Source organism: Nomascus leucogenys, chromosome 21 (assembly GCF_006542625.1).
Source record: "Nomascus leucogenys isolate Asia chromosome 21, Asia_NLE_v1, whole genome shotgun sequence".
Lineage (NCBI taxonomy): Eukaryota > Metazoa > Chordata > Mammalia > Primates > Hylobatidae > Nomascus > Nomascus leucogenys.
Window position 1 is genome coordinate 20,527,045 of NC_044401.1, and position 22,902 is coordinate 20,549,946.

At 35.6% G+C, this 22,902-nt stretch overlaps 1 protein-coding gene across 7 annotated transcripts in view; it reads right to left on the bottom strand.

Moving 5' to 3' along the window:
• TFG (trafficking from ER to golgi regulator) overlaps positions 1 to 22,902 on the bottom strand; it is a 40,531-nt gene that overhangs the window by 13,398 nt on the left and 4,231 nt on the right. For all 7 annotated transcript variants that reach the window (XM_003261741.3, XM_003261740.3, XM_030802141.1 and 4 more), the window contains exons 2-5: positions 21,792 to 22,018; positions 15,535 to 15,618; positions 6,704 to 6,850; positions 2,913 to 3,077 (exon numbers count right to left, since the gene is read on the bottom strand). In XM_003261741.3, the coding sequence (XP_003261789.1) occupies positions 2,913 to 3,077; positions 6,704 to 6,850; positions 15,535 to 15,618; positions 21,792 to 21,975 (580 nt within the window). In that variant the 5' untranslated portion in view covers positions 21,976 to 22,018. The remainder of the gene's footprint in view (positions 1 to 2,912; positions 3,078 to 6,703; positions 6,851 to 15,534; positions 15,619 to 21,791; positions 22,019 to 22,902) is intronic.

Here is a 22,902-nt window from a genome sequence, read left to right on the forward strand (position 1 = left end):
AGACTACCCAGGTTCAAATCCTAGTGCTGTCACTCACTAGCTGTGTAACTCTGGACATGTTACATAATCTCTTTCTGTGCCTCAGTTTCCTCATCTGTACAAAGGATATACTAATTCCTAGGTTACTGTGAGGATTATGAGTTAACAAGATCTTACAGCATGGGCTTATAAAAGGAATTATACAGCAAAAGCTTATGAAAGTGACTACTACTCAGAAAGTTCCATATAAGTACTTGCTATTATCAGCAGACTAATTTCTCTAAGGGCAAACCTCTATCTTCTGCTCTGATGTAGCCCTAGACCTTACCACAGTATTAGGCACAGTTGGCAGCTGACAGTCCAAGTATTAATAAGAACCTAAACTAGGATATAATAGTGGTACTGCAAGAGAGACTGATGATTGCCAAAATAAAATGGATGATGGTTTCTATCTACCACCATTTTACTTAAATTTATATCTATGTAGATAAATACACACATTCTTCCTACAAAAGACACTATGTTATTAGCCTAAATATATATATTTGTTACTTTGGCTCCTCTTTCCTCCCTTATATGTAATTTATTACATTAATGTTCATTCCATGTTTGTAATATTTTATCCCTCCTTCCCATTGCCACATTCATTATTGTAATAAGCCATATTTTTACCACATCACACCTGAAGAACCACAAAAGTATCCTAGCTATGCATACAGTTTTTCCTACTATAATTCAACATACAAAGCTGTGAGAAAAATGCTCTTCAAATAATGTAAATCATATTAATATTATTCTAGTCTGGAATATACTACATTTAAATCAAAATTTAAAAGTCTGACCTCATCAAAATTTCACACAATTCTCTTTTGTAATTCCATGAAAGTCTCTAAGAAATATAAAATGAATAGACTGTATACATTTCCAACTACTGATAAATGCAAAGTAAATCCGTCAGATAAACTCTCCCCCAGGTTAACAACTAAAAACATGAGCAAAAGAAACTATGTGAAATAACTGAAAGTCAATCAGAAACCAGAGGAGTTTACCCCAATAAAATTAGAATGGATAAGAATTAAAAGCGCTGCCCTCTGCAGCTCCAATGGCAGAAAACCACAGTGTTAACAACCTTATGGCTGGACAAGCAGCTAAAGATTTAGGAGGAAAATCCCGGAAGTGAGGCTGCTACTGAAAGGGTAAGACCCAAAATCTAGGTATATATACTCTGCCCAAATCCCCAGCTGACTGTAGGGCTGGGAGAGCAGAGGAGGATATCTCAAGAAGGCTCAGAGAAAATGCAGCACCTAGAGCAAGCTGAAAGGACTGAGCATCCATATCAGCTGCTACACACCATAGGGAGAAAGGAGGAGCAGTTTTGAGTACGTGAAAGTTATCAAAACCAAAATGAAGTCATTAATGTTAAAAAAAATATTAAAAACTCCGATAAGGCCATGAAGAGAAGATTCTTGCAAAAACTATCACAAAAGAGTTCAAAAACCACAAGCCTACACAAAGGCCATCACAACTTTGCAAAAAAAAAAAAAAAAAAACTTCTGTGACTGTGAGGACATCTGCCCAGAAACTGCCTGTCCGACCTCAGACTGGCATCACTCTTGCTAATGATCTTTGTAGCCAACAATAATTATTTCAAAACAATTATATATTCTCCTCATTTTTTCCTTTAAAAACCTTTGTCTGCCTTTACCTCACTGAATATGCATAGTTTACTACGGCATGCATATTTTCAATGCAATGCTCTATCCCCAAATACCTTTTTCTTTTAGAGAGCGCTTTTCTGTTTGTTATTTATGTTAAGTCCATACAAATCAACTCCCTGCTAGATCAACAATAACAGAAAATCCTCAAAAGAATATAAAGAGTCCCAAGTCACTACAACATATTAACCAGAATGTCTAGTTTTCAACCAAACACTATCAGACAGGCAAAGAAACAGAAAAACATGACCCTACTGGAGTTGAGGGGAGTGTGTGTGGGGGAGAGGAAGCCAGTCAATAAAAACTGACTCCAAATGGGTCCAAGTATTAGATGTTGCAGATAAACATTTTAAAGCAGCTATTCTAAATATTTTTAAAGACTCAAACATAAATACATTCAAACAATTAAAGGAAAATATAGTCTTAATGAATGTAAAATAAAGAATCTCAAGAGAAAAATAGAAACTATAAAAACCCAATGGAAATTCTAGGGCTGAAAACACAATTAAACAATTCACTAGAAAGGTTCCACAGCATATTAGAAATCACAGCGACCTTGAAGAGTTCAGTAGAAATCACCCAACCTGAAGAACAGAGAGAAGACTGAAGAAAAATGAACCTTAATGACCCATGAGACAGTATCAAGCTCTCCAATGTATGTGTTATTAGAATCCGAAAAGAGAAAAAGAAGCGGGAAAAAATAATGAAGAAATTATAACCAAAAGTTAAAAAGAATAAAATAATATAGGTACTGCTTTAAGGTTAAAAACTTATTTATATAGAAGCCCACTGTATACTCAAGCAATTTAACCAGAAAATCTACATTTAATTTTCAATTTCTCTAAGATGAGAAAAGACAAATCAAATATAATTCGAATACTGCAACTAATCAAATTATAAAGTAGTTCAGATTTTTTAAAACTTTCTAAATTTTACTTTCAAAAATTTACTTGAACCCAACAGTGGTTATTCTTTAACAGGGAGAGTGCTACTCTTGGGGAGAGGACATAAGAAAGCTTTCTGAGGTGCTGGAAATCATCCACATCTTAATCTAGTTAGTGTTTTACATAAGTGTACACATATGTAAAAATCTGTTAAACAGAACCCTTAAGATTTGTGCACTTCACCATATCCAAGTTATTCTTCAATTAAAGAAAGAAGGGAAGAAAGGAAAGAGGAAGGAAACGAAGGGTGTAAAGGAGTTGGAAACTAACTTACCTGAAACCTGATCATCGGTTAAGCCAAACGCTGACATAACATTTTTATTGATTTCATCTTGATTTTTTAAAGGATCAAAAGCAGACATACTTGCTGCCATAACCTGAGTAGACTGTTTTCCAGAAGAATCAGAAGCAGGCTTTTCTTCCCTACCATCCACAGTATCTGTAAAAATAGAATAATAAACAAAAACTTGTTTCCTTTTTATCTATACTCAGTAAGGCCTAAACGTACAAGATAGGGAAATAATGTAGGTGTATAATGATAGTCTGGAATGTTAAGTATGTCGGAATATAGGCTTATAGATCATTTTAATTCCTTTATAATTTTTTTTGTATTTTTACTTCTAGTAACAGGGAGGTCAAAAAGAAACAGAAGATGAACAGCTTTTCCAAAAAAATTATTTACCTCCTTTCGTAAGAAATATTAGATGAAAAAAATACAAGCTCCTTGATAAAGAGAAACATTTTACTTTTTTGGGACTTTTTGGAGCCAAATAACCTATATCCTAGTATCAGATACCCACTGGGCACTCTGGAAATAACAATTATAGGAACTAAGGCTTTATTTTATAAAAAGAAACTTCTAAGGTTATAATCTCAAATTTTACATTTTATTTCTACTGTCTACTGGTCCACTATTAAATTACATGGAAATCAAGCCAACCATAATTAATTCATAATCTTCCAATAGCACACTAAAAACATTTTTGAATTTGCTACCTTCTATTTTAATATGTATTACTTATTAAAATGCTTACAGATGAAATGATGTATATGGGATCTGCATCAAAATAATACAGGAGGGGAGCGGGGTGCAACAGCTCATGCCTGTAATCCCAGCACTTTGACAGGCCAAAGTGGGTAGATCACAGGAGCTCAAGACCAGCCTGGCAAAACCCCACCTCTACCAAAAATACAAAAATTAGCCAGGCACAGTGATGCATGCCTGTAATCCCAGCTACTCAGGAGGCTGAGTCATGAGAATCACTTGAACCCGGGAGGCAAAGTTTGTAGTGAGCTGAGACCGTACCACTGCACTCCAGTCTGGGTAACAGGAGGGGTGGAAGTGTGTATAGTGTAATTATATGATACTATAAGTTGGTAACTGTTGAAATTGGATGTGGGTTTCTGGGATTCATTATAATGTCTACTTTCTTATATACTTAAACTTTTCTATAATAAAATGTTTAAAACAACAATAGAAAAACAAAATGTCAAATATTATGAGTAGGTTAAATTTAAAATCATGCTTTTCTTCTAAGGATACTAAGATATTCCACAGGCCTTTATACTACTGTCTTGTGAAAGAAAAAGAGTTCAAGAATAACCTACATTTTACAAATAGGAATCCAAGTCCAAGATACAAAAGACATCAAAAGAAACAAACAAAAAACACGAACAAGTAAACAAAAAGACTGTTGCTAACCATTTACTCAATTAAGGGACAATGATTATCACTTTTGTTACCAAGCAAGTAAATGAACATCAGTTCTTAGATCACCCCTGTAATCAAGACAAAATGTATCTTCTGAAAAAAATGTAAGTGCTAAACGGAATATAAGTACCCACAGCACACACTGGCTGGCAGCTCATTCATTCCTAACATACCATTCCACGCTACCCTAATATTTTCTAAATGTTTGGAAAAAGAAAACTACTAGAAGTATTCCTTTAAAACATGTCTACCAGTTATCTATCTTCCCTACCAACTTCCCTCCTCTAATCCCAAGAGCATACCACGTCAGTCTTACAAATTGTTTCCCCTCACATCTCACTACCTATGCCTCTTTTCACTTATCACAAACTAAAACCATCAGGAAACACACTATATGTCCTACCACCTGCTCCATTAGCTGCTGGAGATACTCCAACAGGTCAGTCTTCTATCTAAGGTAGTTTAACATCATTTGCCTCTTAAAGGAAAACAAGCATCCAAGAACCGCTGTAACAGAGAGCTGAAGACCACAGGTGGCCACATTTCTTGGTGAGGGTAAGCCACAGGTTCTAAATAGCATTGATAGCTGATTGGCAATTTCATTTTGTGGACTAGATTTCAGTTTCTGATGTAGGTTTTTTTGTTTTTGTTTATTTTTTTAAAACATTATAACTATCTCTAAAAATAAAATGTAGATTGTATTATTCTTATATCATCTTATCATCAGATATGTCAGACAGGACACAGTAACTAGAAGATGGCCACACAAGAAAACAACATAATGGCATGATTTCCAAGATGCAGAGAAGAAACCAATTTTAACATCTTTTAGATTAACATAGGTAAAAAGCTAACAATAATACGTATAAAAAATATAGAAACAAAGAATAAAGTATAAACAGTAGCAAGAAACAGGTGAGGAAAAGTTTCACCTAAAGCAAAAAACTCATAAATCCATTCCTTAGAGTAGAATGTGGGCCACTGTAGCTAATTTCTGAACAGTACTGGCTATACTGGTTAAATTCTCATCTACATTTCTTAATATTCTGCAGATGGTTAAATCCCCTGAAATTATATGCAAATGTTGTGTCAGCATCTATGAATTCTTCTGGAAAAATTGTCTAACTTTTTCATTGATTCTTGATCTAAAATTGGAAATCTTTGTTTAGAGAGGTAGGGCTCAGAATAGGCAACCTTCTTTGACCTGAAACATAAAAGTTTCATCATAAAGTGACCAAGAGGATCTCATTATAGTATTCAGCAAATCTCCACTATGTTCTGAAATAGAAGTGGAACTAGAAATAATCAATCACCAAATATATATTAAACATCTATCATTGACATAATTCCACATGACTATTAGAAAACAGGAAGAGAGAAATGATGGAAAATACATCTTTATTTAAACTGTAACTAAAAGAAAAATAGAAAACAAAAACTCCCAAATTATTTAGTGGCCAAAAATAGAATACATGCCATTTATCCACAAAAATTATCTCATGTTAAGCCCTTTATATGCAGTCATCCAGACTAGATTTTTTTTAAATTACTATTTCACAATATGGACAGTTTTAAACATAAGAAAATTATAAGCAAACAAAGAATTTGTAAAAAAAAAAATAAATAAATAAGAGTTTTCTTTAAATGCAACATCTAAGAATCTTAAAAGAAGAAAGCAGTTTTTTAACTCCACTGTCAAGTCATAACACATACTTAAAGTTCAGTCCACATTTTAAAATACATTTGGTCCCAAAATTGTCATTTCCAAATGTTGATACATTTTGCTTTATCTTAACACAAACAGTACATGTCATCTATAAAATGGGGGAAAAAATCAGTTTTTCTTTAAATATTATTATTAAAAACTGTGTTTCAACTTTGTAACATACCATTTTTAATGAATATTACTAATCTAAGTGATTTTTAGTTGAAAATACTTCCAACACTATATAATATTCATGAAATGATTTTCAATTCCCAAGGTTCATTACTTATCTATTATACTAAAAAGGGTTCATGTGTCAAAAGGATTTGAAAACTGACCTGTGTAATAAATCCAAAAGTCTAAGACTAGTTGCAAAAGAATCACCCAGAAAACACTTTAAAAATGGGATTTCCAGGTGCTACACTCCAGTAGGTCTATGATGAGATCCAGGAATTGGTATAACGAAACCTCCTACTAATCTTGATGAACAGCAAAGTTTAGGAACACCGACATAAATACTAGTAGAGAGGCACAGGAAGAAACAAGAGTGACACTGGGGGTGCCATCCTTCTCCTACTTAAAAAGAGTTTTTTAAAACCTCCAAAAAGACTAAGAACAATAAACAGAATACAATGGATTCAGGGTTTACCACTTTCTGGAATATTGGTGGAAGGTCCTGGTTCTCCAGGTGGTTCCAAGCTATCCAATAAACGATTCACTTTATTTCGAAGTTCTATCAGTTCTCGACGGAGGTATTTCACCTGACTTGATTCAAGGGGTCTTGGTTGGCCATTAACTGAAATAAAAACATTTATTTGCTTAAAATTAGAAGTTCATGAATAAGTATACTAATAATATGCAACAAGGAAAAATAAATACAATTCCCTTAAAAAAACAAAAACAAGATATCGAGGTAATGGAGTAACTTTAACAAAAAAAAAATTCTCTATGGCTAATAACTTATTTTGGAAAAAAAGCAGCATTCATCAGTCTTTCTTGATGCCAGACCTATAGCCTATGACCTTACTAGTAAAAAGGTTTAGTAGGAAAATCCGAGCTCTACTTTTTAATAGAAATGATTAAATTTAATAAAAATCATAACTTCAAAAGCTCATTTTATTTCATGCTGTTCTTAAAATAATATAATTTATTAAATTTAATAGAAATTATTAAATAAAAATTATATAACTTAAAAAGCTCATTTTATTTCATGCTATTCTTAAAATAATACAAAAATACCTTACTCTATACATGTTTAAAGATATAACATGACTGATAGGTCTGTTATCCCTCTTGCATAACTGTCTTGAAAAAAAAAAAAACAGCTAACTAAAATAGCTGATTTTAAAAGAAATCGTTAAAAAAAAATATATGCAGGGCCAGGCATGGTGGCTCACACCTGTAATCCCACCACTTTGGGAGGCCAAGGTGGGAGAACTGCTTGAGCCCAGGAGTTCAAGACCAACCTCGGCAATACAGTGAGACTTCATCTCTACAAAAACCTTAAAAAATTAGCCAAGTGTGGCGGCACATGCCTGTAGTCCCAGCTACTCAGGAGGCTGGGGTGGGAGGATTGCTTGATCCCAGGAGGGGAAGTCCAGTTGGCCGAGATCACTCCACTGCACTCCAGCCTGGATGACAGAGGGAGACCTTGTCTCAAAAAATTTTAAAAAATAAATATAAATTTAAAAATATATGCAGAACTTATCTACATCATGACTGTCCTTCAAAGCAGTTACTTCCAGAAACAGTATATAAGCCACAAAATGCCAGAGATTACTCGGTAATCTCTGGTTGTGATTTTTTAATGAAAGCAACATTACTTCACTTATTATTCATTTTGTCCAAATGATTTTCAGTTGACTGAAAAAAATGAAATCCTTCATTCAGCAACAAACACTGTCACCACTCAGGTTATTTTTAAAAAGAAAAGAAACAAAAGTGACACAAGGCTCTGATTGCAAACCCCAAGACAGGAGTTCAAAAATTAAACTAAAATGCTTTGCGCATTGCCAGTATACATACATACAAACTCCTGAAGCACCTAATTAGAAAAGGACATCTATGTGAAAATAAAAGTTCACGGTGATTCTTTGTTAAACATGTTTCAAAATCAAACCACCAATTATAAGCTTTTAGAAGAAAACTCCGCAGTAATTCATATACTCCCTGCATAGCTATGAAGTTCAACACAATCTCCTGCCTACGTCAATTAATTATTGGTTTTCACTTGGTATTACTGTTTTTTCTCCAATATTTGATGAGAAAAACAGCTCCTAGCAGCCAGAAACTGGTCTGGTGCAGTAAGACAGGCCTTAGTGTTGCTGGAAGCTGGCCTGGCACTCACAGGTAGGCTGTGGTGTTCTCCCGTTGAACACAAATATTTCAAAGAACACCAACATCACACAAGACTATCATCTGTGATAGATCAACAGCCCATAACCATGCCAAAACTCAGACAAAAACAAGAACACTGACCACACCAGAAAAACGACCAAACCTTTTATCTTGGCTAATATGAGTGACTGCTACTAATTTACCAACTGCAGCTTTAGCCTCGATTCATTCCTCTCACCTTCCAGATAAGATTTAGTAAGACTCATTCCTCTCACCTTCTAGACAAGATATGATAAGACACCCAAACACAGAATCATCTCTACTTCCTGAGAGCATCCAATGCAGAGCAAAGCTCTACCTCCTTGAACCTCATCCAAAATCAGCTAACACAAACCCAAGCCCAACAAAAAAATCCTTTTCTAACATACTTGTAAGACATCCTGTTGTTCTCCGTGGTATTCATTCTCCCTTGCTGCAGTAAGTCAGTAAACGCAACTTCATTCAACTACAGGTGTGTTCCTGGTGGTCTTTGGAGCACACTGATACATCTTACCAGAACTTTTAAGAACCTTGCACTTACATTCCTAGTATGGCCTATAATCTGTTATCATCTACTTAGTGGATTTAAGAGCACTAAACTCCAAATTATACTCAATTAAAAGTTTAAATTAGCTAAGTTTAAATTAATTAACTTAATATTAGGTGTCAGCTTGATTAGATTGAGGAATGCCTAGATGACTGGTACTGTTTCTGGGTGTGTCTGTGAGGGTGTTGCCAGAGGAGACTGACATTTGAGTCAGTGAACCAGGAGAGGAAGACCCATCTTCAGTGTTGGTGGGCACCACCCGATCAGCTGCCAGTGCAGCTATGACAAAACAGGCGGAAGAAGGTAGGATAAGTTTGCTTGCTGGGTCTTTGGCTCGCTCTCCTTCCTATGCCAGATGCTTGCTTCCACTCCTCCTGCCCTTGGACATCAGACTCCAGGACAAGAGACTCCAGGTTTTTTGGCCTTTGGACTCTAGGGCTTGTACCAGCAGCTTCCCAGGGAACTCTCAGGCCTTTGGCAACAGACAAAGGCTGCACTATCAGCTTCCCTGGTTTGCAGGCTTTTGGACTTGGACTAAGCCACTGAGCCACTATCAGCATCAGCTTCTCTCTTTCCCCAGCTTGCAGATGGCCTATCATGGGACTTTGCCTTGTAATCACTCTGCAATTCTCCCTAAAAAAACTCCCATGTATCTTATTGGTTCCATCCCTCTGGAGAACCACAGCACACATAATAATGTATCTTCATTAGTGTGAATATAATCATAAGACTTTAATGAACCATTTCAAGCACACAAGATAAACTTACTAAACACCCATCTTCGTTAAAGCTTAATATATATTTATATTTTTTTTGAGACAGAGTCTTGCTCTGTCACCCAGACTGTAATGCAGTGGCCTGATCTTGGCTCACTGCAACCTCTGCCTCCCAGGTTCAGCAATTCTCCTGCCTCAGCCTCCCAAGTAGCTGGGATTACAGGCGTGCACCACTACAGCCAGCTAATTTTTTTTTTTTTTTTTTTTTTTTTGTATTTTTGGTAGAGACGGAGTTTCGCCATGTTGGCCAGGCTGGTCTCGAACTCCTGACCTCGTGATCCGCCCACCTCGGCCTCCCAAAGTGCTGGGATTACAGGTGTGAGCCACTGCACCTGGCCAAACCTTAATATTTTTTTCATCTTTGCTCCTAACCACCAAGAAATGAAATAGCATAGACATAATTAAATCTCCCAGAGTACCCTTCCTCAAAACCCATTCCCCTATTTGATTTTAAATAATTTTATGTTTCATCCAAAACAATCTTGCCATGTTAGATTTATCCCAAGTATCTTTTGTTGTATATAATTATAATTGGTATTTTAGTTACATTTATAAGCCTTTTATATTAGGCATACAGCAGTTGTTCTACGTAATAAATGCCCCCATATGAGGTAAAAGAATTCCCTTTTGGCCAGGCGTGGTGGCTCACGCCTGTAATCTCTGCACTTTGGGAGGCCAAGGCAGGCAGATCACGAGGTCAGGAGATCGAGCCCATCCTGGCTAACATGGTGAAACCCCGTCTCTACTAAAAATACAAAAAAAAATTAGCCAGGCGTGGTGGCAGGTGCCTGTAGTCCCAGCTACTCGGGAAGCTGAGATAGGAGAATGGGGTGAGCCCAGGAGGTGGAGCTTGCAGTGAGCTGAGATCACACCATTGCACTCCAGCCTGGGAAACAGTGAGAGACTCTGTCTCACAAAAAAGAATTCCTTTTTATTCATAATTTGCTATGACTTTTCAACATGATTGAGATATGAATGGCTTTTCTTTATCTAGAGATGATTCAGTTTTTCTCCTTTAATCTGTTCTATGGAAAGTAGTATGTGATTTTCTAATTTAAAGCAATCTTAGACTCCTTGGGTGAGCAATTTTGACAATGGTGTGTTTAAATATTCACTGATGAGTTTGATTTGTAAATATTACTTAATATTTTCTATCTATGTTTATAAGTGACACTGGTTTGCATTTACTTTGGCTGGTTTTCATGTTAATGTTATATTAACCCCACAAAATGAATTAGTGTATATTCCCTCTTTGCCTATGCTCTTGAATAGTTTGTATAATTTAGAATCATCTGTTCCTTAGGTATTTGGTATAATAGTTGGTCCAATTTCTTTAATGTTAATTGGGGCAATCAAATTTTCTATTTCTTGAAACAGTACATTAAATTTACCTAGGAAATTGTCCATGTCACCTGAGTTTTCAAATTTAAATAAAGGAATTCATGGTATATATAAATTTTTTAAGTTTCTACTATAAACTTTTCATTTCTAACATTGCTTATTTGTGCCTGTTTCTCCTTAACTAATCCTCATAAAGATTTGCCGACTGCATCTTTTCAAAATTGTTGATCCTAACAATTCCGATTTCTAGTTCACGTCTGCTCTTATTATTTCCTTCCAAGTTATTTGAGCTTTGTCCTTCTGTAACTGTTTGAATACCTAGCTCAAAAATTTCCAATCCAGTTTACTAATACAAAGTATTTAAGACTGTAAGTACTACTCTAAGTACAGCTTTAGCATTCTCTAAAAACTTGGTTACATAGAAGTCATTATCTACTTATTTGTAATTCCCATTATTATTTCTTCTTTGACTTATTTAAAAGCACATTTTGTCTCCAAAAGTAGGGAAATTTGGGTTACATATTCTGTCCAATGGTCTCTAAAGAAGCCAGAGAATATGACCTTTAAGATATCTAATTATCTGTTATATTTGGGGATTTTCTGGAAGACTTGATTTATAGTCAACTTCTATAATGCACTATGAGTACTCAAAAAAAAAAAAACTGTATTTCTCCCTAACTGCTAGATGTATAAGACCAATGCTGTTTGAGTCTGCTTGATTTATCAGCTCTCCCATAATTGTAAATTTATTGATTTATCTTTGTTCTGTCAAATTTTCTTAGGGGAAAACATCTAAAGCTAACATGCATAAGTGTTCAGATTGTTATACAGTCCTAGTGAATTATTCTTTTTATCATCATAAAGTGACTATTACTACTCAAGTTTTTATATAAGTCTATTCTGTTAATAACCAGCTTTCTTTGCATTTGTCTAGTCTCTTTTTCTAGCCCTTTACTTTCAACCTTTGCATAATAATCTTTTATGTCTCTTGAAAGTAGCATGGAACTGTACTTTTTTTTAAACTCCATTAAGAGATTATTTTAACCGATATATGTAGTGAATTTCTGTGTACTGTGATTAGTATTCTGTTCTATCTGTTGAGCTTTATACTTCTTTTATTCCGCCACCACTTTCTACTGAACTGAACAGGTACCCTTGTATTCTTTTTTTCTCCTTTCCTGACAATGTCTAATTTTTCAATTATAACTCTTACATGTACACCATGCATACGTCTGCATATGTAGTATGCAATTTAAAAAATCTAAAGGTAATTACAATCTTCCTCCCAAATAAGTCCTTAAAATATTTTTATTCCTATCACCCCTTCCTTTCTTACATATTATTGCCCAGTATTTTTGTCCCAAATTGTTTTTATTCCCTAAGACTATTAATTTTTTGTAACAATCAATGCTCATTAAAAAGTACACATAAATTTCATAAATTTCATTGGTGCTTCCCAATCCCCTGACAGCCCAAGATTTAAGAGTTAAGCTTCCTTGACTTTTTCTGTATCAATGGAAAAGCTTTTCTAAAATAGTTTTTGAAAGCGTAGCCTACTGAGGGCCTGGGACCAGGTAACAGTTTATCTGCTCACATTGCTTCTTCCATCTTTCACCACCTTCTGGACTAAATTTCCTTCTTGATAAAGACCATTGTTAAAAATTATTTTAACAAGGGTCCATGAGTGGTAAATTCTCAGTCTTTAAAGTATTTTTACTTCTCCTCATTCGTGAAATTTAGTGGAGTATAGGATGCTACTTTTCTAGTTATTTTTCTTTACTGTTTGCAACTGTGATACTACTGTCTTTTAGCCTCTATTATTACTATGAAGAAGTCTACCAACAGTCTAATTGTTTCCTATGTGATCAGTCTTATTCTCTCTGGCTACTTTTAAGGTAATCTCTCTGTCTTAAGACATTTTCCAGTTTCATGACAATATGTCCAGTGGGGATTTACTTTTACTTATCCCTGCTCAAGGCTCCCTGTGCCTTCTGAATCTGAGGGTCAATATCTTTTATATAATTCTGAAAATTTCTTTAGTCATTACCTCAATGTATTTCCACTCTCCCATTCTCTCCTTCTTGAAACTCTGAATAGAAATATTCTGTATGTTCTCATTTTCAACTTCTCTTTGCCTGTGTTTTTGTGCTTTACTCTGTAATTTCTTTGGATTTCCTTTTCAGTTCACTAGTTCTCTTTTTAGCGATAACTAATGTGTTCAACCTATCCACTTAGTATTTAATTTCGATGATTATATTTCTCATCTCCAAGTTACTTTAAGTTCTTTATAAAATCTGTTTATTCTTTTGTGTAACACAATAGCACTTTGCTCTTACGTTCTCCTTTTTTTTCTGAGATGGAGTCTCGCTCTGTCACCCAGGCTGGAGTGCAGTGGCACGATCTCAACTCACTGCAACCTCCACCTCCCAGGTTCAAGCAATTCTCCTGCCTCAGCCTCTCAAGTAGCTGGGACTACAGGCGCACAACACTACAGCTGGCTAATTTTTTTGTATTTCAGCAGAGACGGGGTTTCACCGTGTTGCTGAGGCTGGTTGCGAACTCCTGTGCTCAGGCAATCCACCCACCTTGGCCTCCCAAAGTGCTGGGATTACAGGCGTGAGCCACCACAGCCGGCTGCTTTTATATTCTTATTCCTTCTTCTATGTCTTAAATAACTTTTAATTTCGTAGACTATCACATATCTTAACTGAAGTTGTTGAAAATCTAATCCTGCTATTAGTTGTGTCCAGTGGTTCTTGCTTACATGACAGCTTCATATGTCTTATGGTTTTGTCTGTGAGAAACCTATGTGACCTGGATTGAGAATATACCCCTCAAGAGAGATTTTGGCCTTTCTTCTGAAATTTTTCTAAAATGGTAACATCTGGGCTTGGGAGTTACCAAACTACACGGATAGTTTAAATTTAAACCCAACTCACCTAAGGAGCACAATTATGAATCCTCAAGGGAGACTTCCCAAGCCCCTGACAGCCCAAGGTATGAGTTAAGCTTCCTTGACTTTCCCTATATCAAGGTAGACTTTTCTAAAATATTCTTTTTGAAAGCATGGCCTACTGAGGGACTAGGACCAAGGGCCTACACCATGTAGACGCCAGATGGCAATTCCTTAAATTATGCACGCTAAAATCTCTACTATCACCACCAAGAACACCCCAAGTTTCAGCTTTTGGTACATCAGGCCTTTAGTTCCATCTATTTTTTTGTTCCCTGGATATTTCCCTTACTTTCCTGGGCAAGCTGAGTTACAGAATTCAAAAAATACATTTGGAAGTTTATCTAGCAGATCCTGTTTAAAGTAAGGGTCTTCAGATTATCTAATCTGCTTTATGCCTAGTCAATAGTTAAGTATTTTACATTCAATACTATAAAAAGATACCTTTATTTTAAATAATTTTAAACAGTTTTTGTTATTAACATTTAAATTCTGATTATTCATATTCATCCTTCCTAGATGGAGATGAAATAGATACAAATTAAATCAACAGACCATGATCATATTTCATACTGAACTCTAAGGTTCATGCAACAAAATTAAAAAAAAATAAAATAAATGCTAAACAAAACAACAAAACCGGAAAAAGCGTACACATTTTATTTTTCACATTATCACACTACCATTTAACTCTGTAATCTTTTCTATCTTGTCCCTTAAGAGTTCTGCCTTGCATATCTATTAAGATCTAAAAGAAAAAATCTAAAAGGTTAAAATTAGTCTTCTATTGGTTTTTATCAGAACTATTTTTAATCTCTAAGTACCCCTTGGAAAATACTGTCTAAAGCAAGGGTCCCCAACCCAGTGCTGCTCTGTGGCCTGTTAGGAACCAAACCGGGCTGGGCAGCACAGTAGGAGGTTAAGTGGTGGGCTCCGCCTCCTGTCAGTTCAGCAGTGGCATTAGATTCACATAAGAGTGTGAACCCCATAGTGAATTCCACATGCAAAGTGGAAGTTTCATCCCAAAACCTTCTCCTGCCCCCTTCCATAGAAGAACTGTCTTACATGAAACCAGTTTCCAGTGCAAAAAGGTTGGCGACTACTGGTTTCAAGTATCAGACTTATATGTTACACCCTGAGAATAAGTAACAACACACTGTAATGTGAAGGAAGATAATTACAATTCAAAAATTCTAATACAGCTAAATTAAAACTATAATACTGTACCAGGGATACCTAAGTTATACCTGATTTCAAAAAAATAACATACTTAACACTCTGTTCTTACTGAATTAAACTTCCATCATTTTCTTAAAACATACACAGCCATAAGCTTCAAGTAATCTAAAACAACTACCTGAACACAAATAAATGTAATAATAGTTGAATAAGTTATTGCTTACCTGAGTCTTTAAAAGGAAAAAAGCCAAACATCTTTAAAATACAATGAATAAAATAGTAAATTTATTAGAAAGTTTACTACTCACCAAATAATGTCAGTTTCAGTATCCTACTACACTGAATTGCAAAGGAAAGGTCAGAACTATCAAAAATTGTTATAAGATCTCCATCTGGAATTTAAAAAAAAAAAAAGGGTTTTTTTAAATTTTTTAAATTTTCAGATTTGTATAAGCAGTAAACTAGTAAAAATTAAAAATCCAAAATGTAGATTGTAGAACATAGTTGGACTCTCCCATAGAAACCTTAAACTTTAAAAGTTTGTCTAGCAAAAATGCATTTGTTCAAAAACACACTAAATCAATTTTGCTTATTACTCTTATGGCAAGGTATTTACACATATCCACATGAAAAAATACTGCTAAAGTGAATCCATTAAGTGCCTTAATATTTATTAGTCACTAAGAAGAGATTCTTAGAGAGCAATACCATAAATTGTTGGTTTAGACTGAAATCTATTCATTCCAAAAAATTTACATCTTTTACCAAGAAGTAAAAAATTTTCCCAAAGTTCAAATCTTAATCACAGGTAGAGTAAAACACTACTGTTGCAAAACTGCTTTAATGAATGGATAGACAGTAAATTCTTTCAGGTCACTGACCATTTTGATATTAAGATGAAAACAATCAACTCTCCCCAGAAAAATATTTATATGTTCAAAACAGTGCATATTTACGACCGTGAAATCCTCCAGATCTCAGGGATAAAGAATGCCATAATTGGCATACCAACTGTGTGTGTCAAAATCTTTCAAACGGCTAAGGGAAAAATACATTCTCTAAAGAAAGCAAGAACAGAAAAGCAGCCAGAGACAAGGAGTTTATCAGGGACCTCTGCAGGGTGTCTTCACAAACAGTTGGGTGGGGAGGAGTTCTGTCCTGGGGAGGCCACAAGACTACTTCTGGGATGCTCTGCTGCACCTACTTTAACACTAATTAGGTGGATTTATTTTGGACAAAGATGACAAAACTGAGAATTTTATAACTGTTTTTAGCTCCTTATAGCCAGACCCACTTCCCATAACATACCTGTTTAATGTTGAACTTTCATAAACACATTTTTTAAAGAAAATAAAGTAGGTATGTAAAAGAAGAAAACTTCCTGTTCTTTTTTTCTTTTCTGAATCCTACAACAGAAACAGAGTATCTCTGATGGCAGGAACTTTACCTAAGCCATCCCTCCACTCTACTGTCTAACAGAACCTAAGGGACACAAATCAAAACAATCAAAAACTTTTTGGCCAAGTGCGGTGGCTCACACCTGTAATCCCAGCAGTTTGGGAGGCTGAGGTGGGTAGATCACCTGAGGTCAGGAGTTCAAGACCAGCCTGGCCAACATGGAGAAACTCCGTCTCTACTAAAAATACAAAAATCAGCCGAGTGTGGTGGCGTGTGCCTATAATTCCACCTACTTGTGAGGCCAAGGCAGGAGAATCGCTTGAACCTGGGAGGTGGAGGCTGCAGTGAGCCAAGATCACACCACTGTACTCCAGCCTGAACGACAAAGCAAGACTTTGTCTCAAAAAAAAAAAAAAAAAAACCATGAAATACAAAGTTGTAACTAAATGTGGAAGACAAACTACAACGAGGACACCTCAAGCTAAGGGTCCATGAACTGTGACCAAGGGACAAAATCCTTGTGTTGTTATAGGTCTGTGAATGAAAAATGGTTTTTACATTGTAAAAAAAAGATGAGACAGAAGCCTTATGTGACCCACAAAGCTACAATATTTATTATCTCTGCTCTATTAAAGAAAATGTTTGCTGACCTTTGCCCTAAACAGTAGTTAAGAGAAAGCCAATCAACGAGGTCAGTTTGAGATAAATGCAAAGCATCTTTAAGTGGAAAAAAAAGCAGTTAAAGGCCAGGCACACTGGCTCATGCCTGTAATCTCAGCACTTTGGCAGGCCAAGGCAGGAGGATCGCTCGAGCCCAGGAGTTCAGGACCAGCCTGGGAAACACAGTGAGACCCCCATTTTGATAAACATTAAGAAGAAGAAGCTGAGTGCAGTGGCACACGCCTGCAGTTCCAGCTACATGGGAGGCTGAGTTGCAAGGACTGCTTGAGCCTAGGAGTTCAAGGCTTCAATGAGCCATGATCACACCACTGCACTCCAGCTTGGGAGACAGAGCAAGACCCTGTCTCAAGACAAAAATAAAAAATAAATAAAAATAAAAAACAAAAAAAAGACAGTTAAGGAAGTACTAGCCAGAGCAATTATGCACGAGAAAAAAATAAAGGGTATCCAAATTGGAAAGGAAGCAGTCAAACTGTCCCTGTTTGCAGATGACATAATCTTATAGAAACAAAAACCTAAAAACTCTACCAAAACCCTTAGAACCAATAAATGAATTCAATAAAGTTGCCAGAAACAAAATAAGTACACAAAAATAAGTAGTGTTTCTATACACATACCAAAAAAAAAATCAAAAATGCAATCCCATTAACCATAGCTACAAAATTTTTTTTAAATATCTAGGAAGAAGTTTAACCAAGAAGATGAAAAACCTCTACAAAAAAAAAAAAAAAAACACTGATGAAAGAAACCAAAGAGCATATATATGTAATAACATCCCATGCTTATATAAGAACAAATATTGTTAAAATGACAAACTACTCAAAGCAATTTACAGATTCAATTCCTATCAAACTACCAATAAAATTCTTCATAAAAATTTAAAAACGATAAAACTTGTACAGAACTACATACAACCCCAGACAGTCAAAGCAATACTGAGCAAAGAACAAAGCTGAAGGTATCACACTTACTGACCTCAAAATATACTACAAAGCTGTAATAAGCATGGACTGGCATAAAAACAGACCCACAGACCAACAGAACTGACACAAAAACAGACCCATTGACCAAGAGAACACACAGATCAACAGAACACATAGAACAATAAAACAGAACAGAGAACCTGGAAATTAATCCATGTTATCTATGGCCAACTGACTTTTGACAAGACCACTCATTAGGAAAAGGATAACCTCTTTAATAGGTCGGGAAAAGATTTCATGAGTAAGACCTCAAAAGTGCAGTCAATAAAAGCAAAATTAAACAAATATGATTATCTCAAACTGGAAAGCTTTTCTGCACAGCAAAGAAAACAATCAACAGAGTGAAAAGAGAACTTACAGAATGGGAGGAAATACAACTACTCATCTGACAGAGGATGAATATTCAGAATATACAAGGAACTCAAACATCTCAACAGCTAAAAAACAATCAATCCAATTTTAAAATCGGCAAATGATCTGAACAGACATTTCTCAAAAAAAGACATAGAAATGGTCAATAAATGTATGAAAAAATGCTCAACATCACAAATTATCAGGGAAATGCACACATATCAGGAAAATGAAGATCACAACAAGGTTCACCCCAGTTAGGATGGTTATTATCAAAAAGACAAATAACAAATGCTGGCAAGAATGAAGAGAAAAGGGAACTCTTATATATTATTGGTAGGAATGTAAACAGTACAGCCACTATGGAGAACAGTATGAAGGTTCCTCAAAAAACTATAAATCGAACTAACACACGATTCAGCAATGCCACTACTGGGTATTTAACTAAAGGAAAGGAAACCAGTATATTGAAGAGAAATCTGCACTCACATTTTACTGCAGCACTATTCACAATAGTCAAGATATGGAATCAATCTAAGTGTCTAACAACAGATTAACTGATAAAGAAAATATGGTATATATACACAATGGAATACAATTCAGCCATAAAAAGAATGAAGACCTGTCATTCACAGCAACATGGATGGAACTGGAAGACATTAAGTTAAAAAGATAACACATGCTCTCTCTCATATGTGGAAGCTAAAAAAAGTTGATCTCATACAAGTAAAAAGCAGAACTTATGACAGTAGAGGCTGCGAAGGGTACGGGAAAAGAGGGATAGGGAGAGATTTATTAAAAGACACAAAATTACAACTAGATAGAAGTTCCAGTGTTCTACAGCACTATAGGATGACTACAGTTAACAATAACATATTATATAATTTCAAATAGCTAGAAGGAGAATATTGAATGTTTCTAACCCAAAGAAATAAATATTTGAGGTGATGGATATGCAAATTACCCTGATCTAATCCCATTATATGTAATGAAACATTACTATGTACCCCATAAATATGTACAATTATTATTTATCAATTAAAACAAAATTTTTTTTAAAAAGCACTCTTGGGACTTTGCTAAAAAAAGAAAAAAAAAGTTAAAAAATCTGAATTGTAGGCTGGGCATGGTGGCTTATGCCTTTGGGAGGCCGGGTTGGCAGTATTGCTTGGGGACAGGAGTTCAAGGTTATGGTGAGCTATAATCATGCCACTGCACTCTAGCCTGGATGAGAGTGAGACCCTGTCTCAAAAAAAAAATTCACTGATCAAATTAAGGCACACATTTCAAAGTCACAGAGGTGCAAATCAATGTATGATAAACATAAGAAAACAGGAAAAAAAGTACTATCCTTTATTGTTTCTTAACATGGACAACTCTCAAAAATTTGTCCTGGGTACTCTTAGACTACACATCACAAAAACAAAGGAGAATTATACCTTTAGCTAGATGGTCAATTTAACTGATCACCAGTGATTTACACTTCTCTTCCACAGTATAAGTTGTGCTAAGTGGCTTCTCAGCCAGGGACTATACTTTCCCAACCCATTTGCATCTTAGCAGAGCCATGTAACTGGGTACTGACCAATGTCATAAGGGCAGAAATGACATACAACACCATCAGGCCTAGTGAGTAAAATCTCCCATATGATTCTTCATACTCTGTCTTCACTCATCTGCCTGCCAATGTCAATGCCTATGGTGAGCTTATAAGCCATGTGTTGAAGGTAACAGCTTCTTTGAACCTGGATCCCTGAAAGATTTTTCAACTATTAAACCACTCAGATTTTAAGATTTCTATTATATCTGCTGGCATTACTTTAAGCCAACCCTAACACAGACAGAGAAAAAACTGTTAGTGATAAGAAAACTAGGTTAAGCAGTGTCAGAGATGTTAAGAGGTAAAAGTATTTAAAAACAAGGATGGTATGGGTAGCAGTGCTAAATAGTGAGGTCAAGATTAAATACACTGCAAGTAAGTTCAACAGTAAAAAACACTGGTAACCACCTAAAGAGAAAATTGGTGGTAAACCATTGGAAACACTGGTAACCACCTAAAGAGATGTTAACAAAGACAGGTTAAAGAGTAGGAAATACAGTCTACTACTATAATTCTACTCAGTGTGTTTGCTGAAACATTTTTCATTCAAAACCTATTTCCATAAAGAGAATTCTGTCAACAAATGAGTCTGAGAACACTGCATACTACTAACTTCTGAAAATGTATATAAGCATATTACATAATCTGAAAACTCCTAAAATAAAGAAACACTTTTGTATTTGTTTAAACCAGCTTTCCCTTAGTTGACCATGAAATCCTTTTTCATTCAATACATACTAAAACCTTTCATTCTGAGAAATAAGAATAGAAAAAAAATTTTTTTAAGCTAAAAGAAACCAGAATTATACGGACAAAAGGAGAAAACAATGCTTGTAAAAATGTATGTGAAAATGTTCTAACACTTAAAATTCCCTTCTAATAGGTTTTTTTTTTTTTTTTTTGAGACAGAGTCTTGCTGTGTCACCCAGGCTGGAGTGCAGTGGTGCGATCGTGGCTCAATGTAAGCTCCACCTCCCGGGTTCAAGTAATTCTCTGCCTCATCCTCCCGAGTAGTTGGGATTACAGGTGCACACCACCACACCCGGCTAATTTTTGGTATTTTTAGTAGAGACAGGGTTTCGCCATGTTGGCCAGGCTGATCTTGAACTCCTGACCTCAAATGATCCGCCTACCTTGGTCTCCCAAAGTGCTGGGATTACAGGCATGAGCCACTGCGCCCGGCTGCACTTAGCTAATTTTAACTGATAAGAGAATTATAGTAACTATAGGAACATCACATTCAATACAAGAAAGTGAGGTTTCAACTACCATGAAGAGAGGATGGGAAACAGTCCAATAAAAATGGGCAAAATAACACATACAATACTTAAGACTTTAAGATCAGGCATGGCAGTTCATGCCTGTAATCCCAGCACTTTGAGAGGCCAAGGCAGGACTGCTTGAGCCCAGGAGTTTCAGGTGACACTGAGCTATGATCACACCACTGTACTCCAGCCTGGGCAACAGAGGCTCTGTCTTGTTTTTTTTGTTTGTTTTTTTTTTTTTTTAAGAAAAAAAGGACTTTAAAAAATAGCTTTAAAAACACTCTTACCTTCATCTTTATACTTTATTGTTACTTCATCATTACTCAGAAGTTTTCCTCTGAAAACTCGTTGCATCATTAGCACTAATTCATCATAAGTAATATCTTCATTATGAATAGGAATTCGCCGAATATCCTCCCCAAGTTGAGCTTTGATGATTAGCTTCCCACTTAGATCCAACTGTCCGTTCATGGTGGACTCCAGGATGTTCTATATATACAACTCTAGAGAAAGACTGATAAAAGTGATTTTGATAATTAAACAACAAAACATACCTTAAAAGTTGAGAGCAAAGCTACTGTTAGATGCTAAGAAACTCTAGCCTACAAAAGATTCATTATCCCCATGTTACCATATTTATGTTAAAATGGTCTGGAGGCAACATTATTTTACTGTAGGGATAATAAAATAAGCTTTTATTTTACACCTACTATTATTTTTTCTCATATTTAACTGTTCATCTGACATTCCCATTTAGATTTTTCTTAACAGATCTAAAAATAAATTCCTGATCTTCCACCTAAAAGCTGCCTCTCCTAGAGGCTTATCTTCCTTCCTTTGAGTTGTATAAGACAAAAAAATCTTGGTTGATCTCTTTTTCTCAAAACTTACATCCAAACTGCCAACAAAATATGGTTGCCACTGCCTTTAAAATAACTCTGGGGTCCAACCACTTCAGCACCTTCACTGCTATCAACTTGATTCAAGCCACCATCATCGCTTGCCTAAATGACTGGAAAAGACTCCTAACCAGTCTGCCTGCTTTTTACCTTTGCCCACTTTTAATGTAGTCTCAGAACACCAGCGTTAACACTGTTAAGTAAAACCTAGTATCATTCTGTTCAAAACCTTCCAATGCATTCTCATCTCAAAAAGCAAGACCTATAAACTCATCTGGCCTCCAGTCCCTGGCCAAATATTTAACTTCATTTCCTACCTCTCTTCTTCACTCACCCCTGCTATACCCATACTTCAAGTTCTCCCTTTGTCTTGACCCCTTCTGATACCCCTCATATGATTCAGATTCCTTATCAAGTGTTAACTGAGAGAGGTCTTTCCTAACCATCTAATTTAAAATGGCTCCCGTCATTATCTTCTTATCCTGCTTTATTTTTCTTC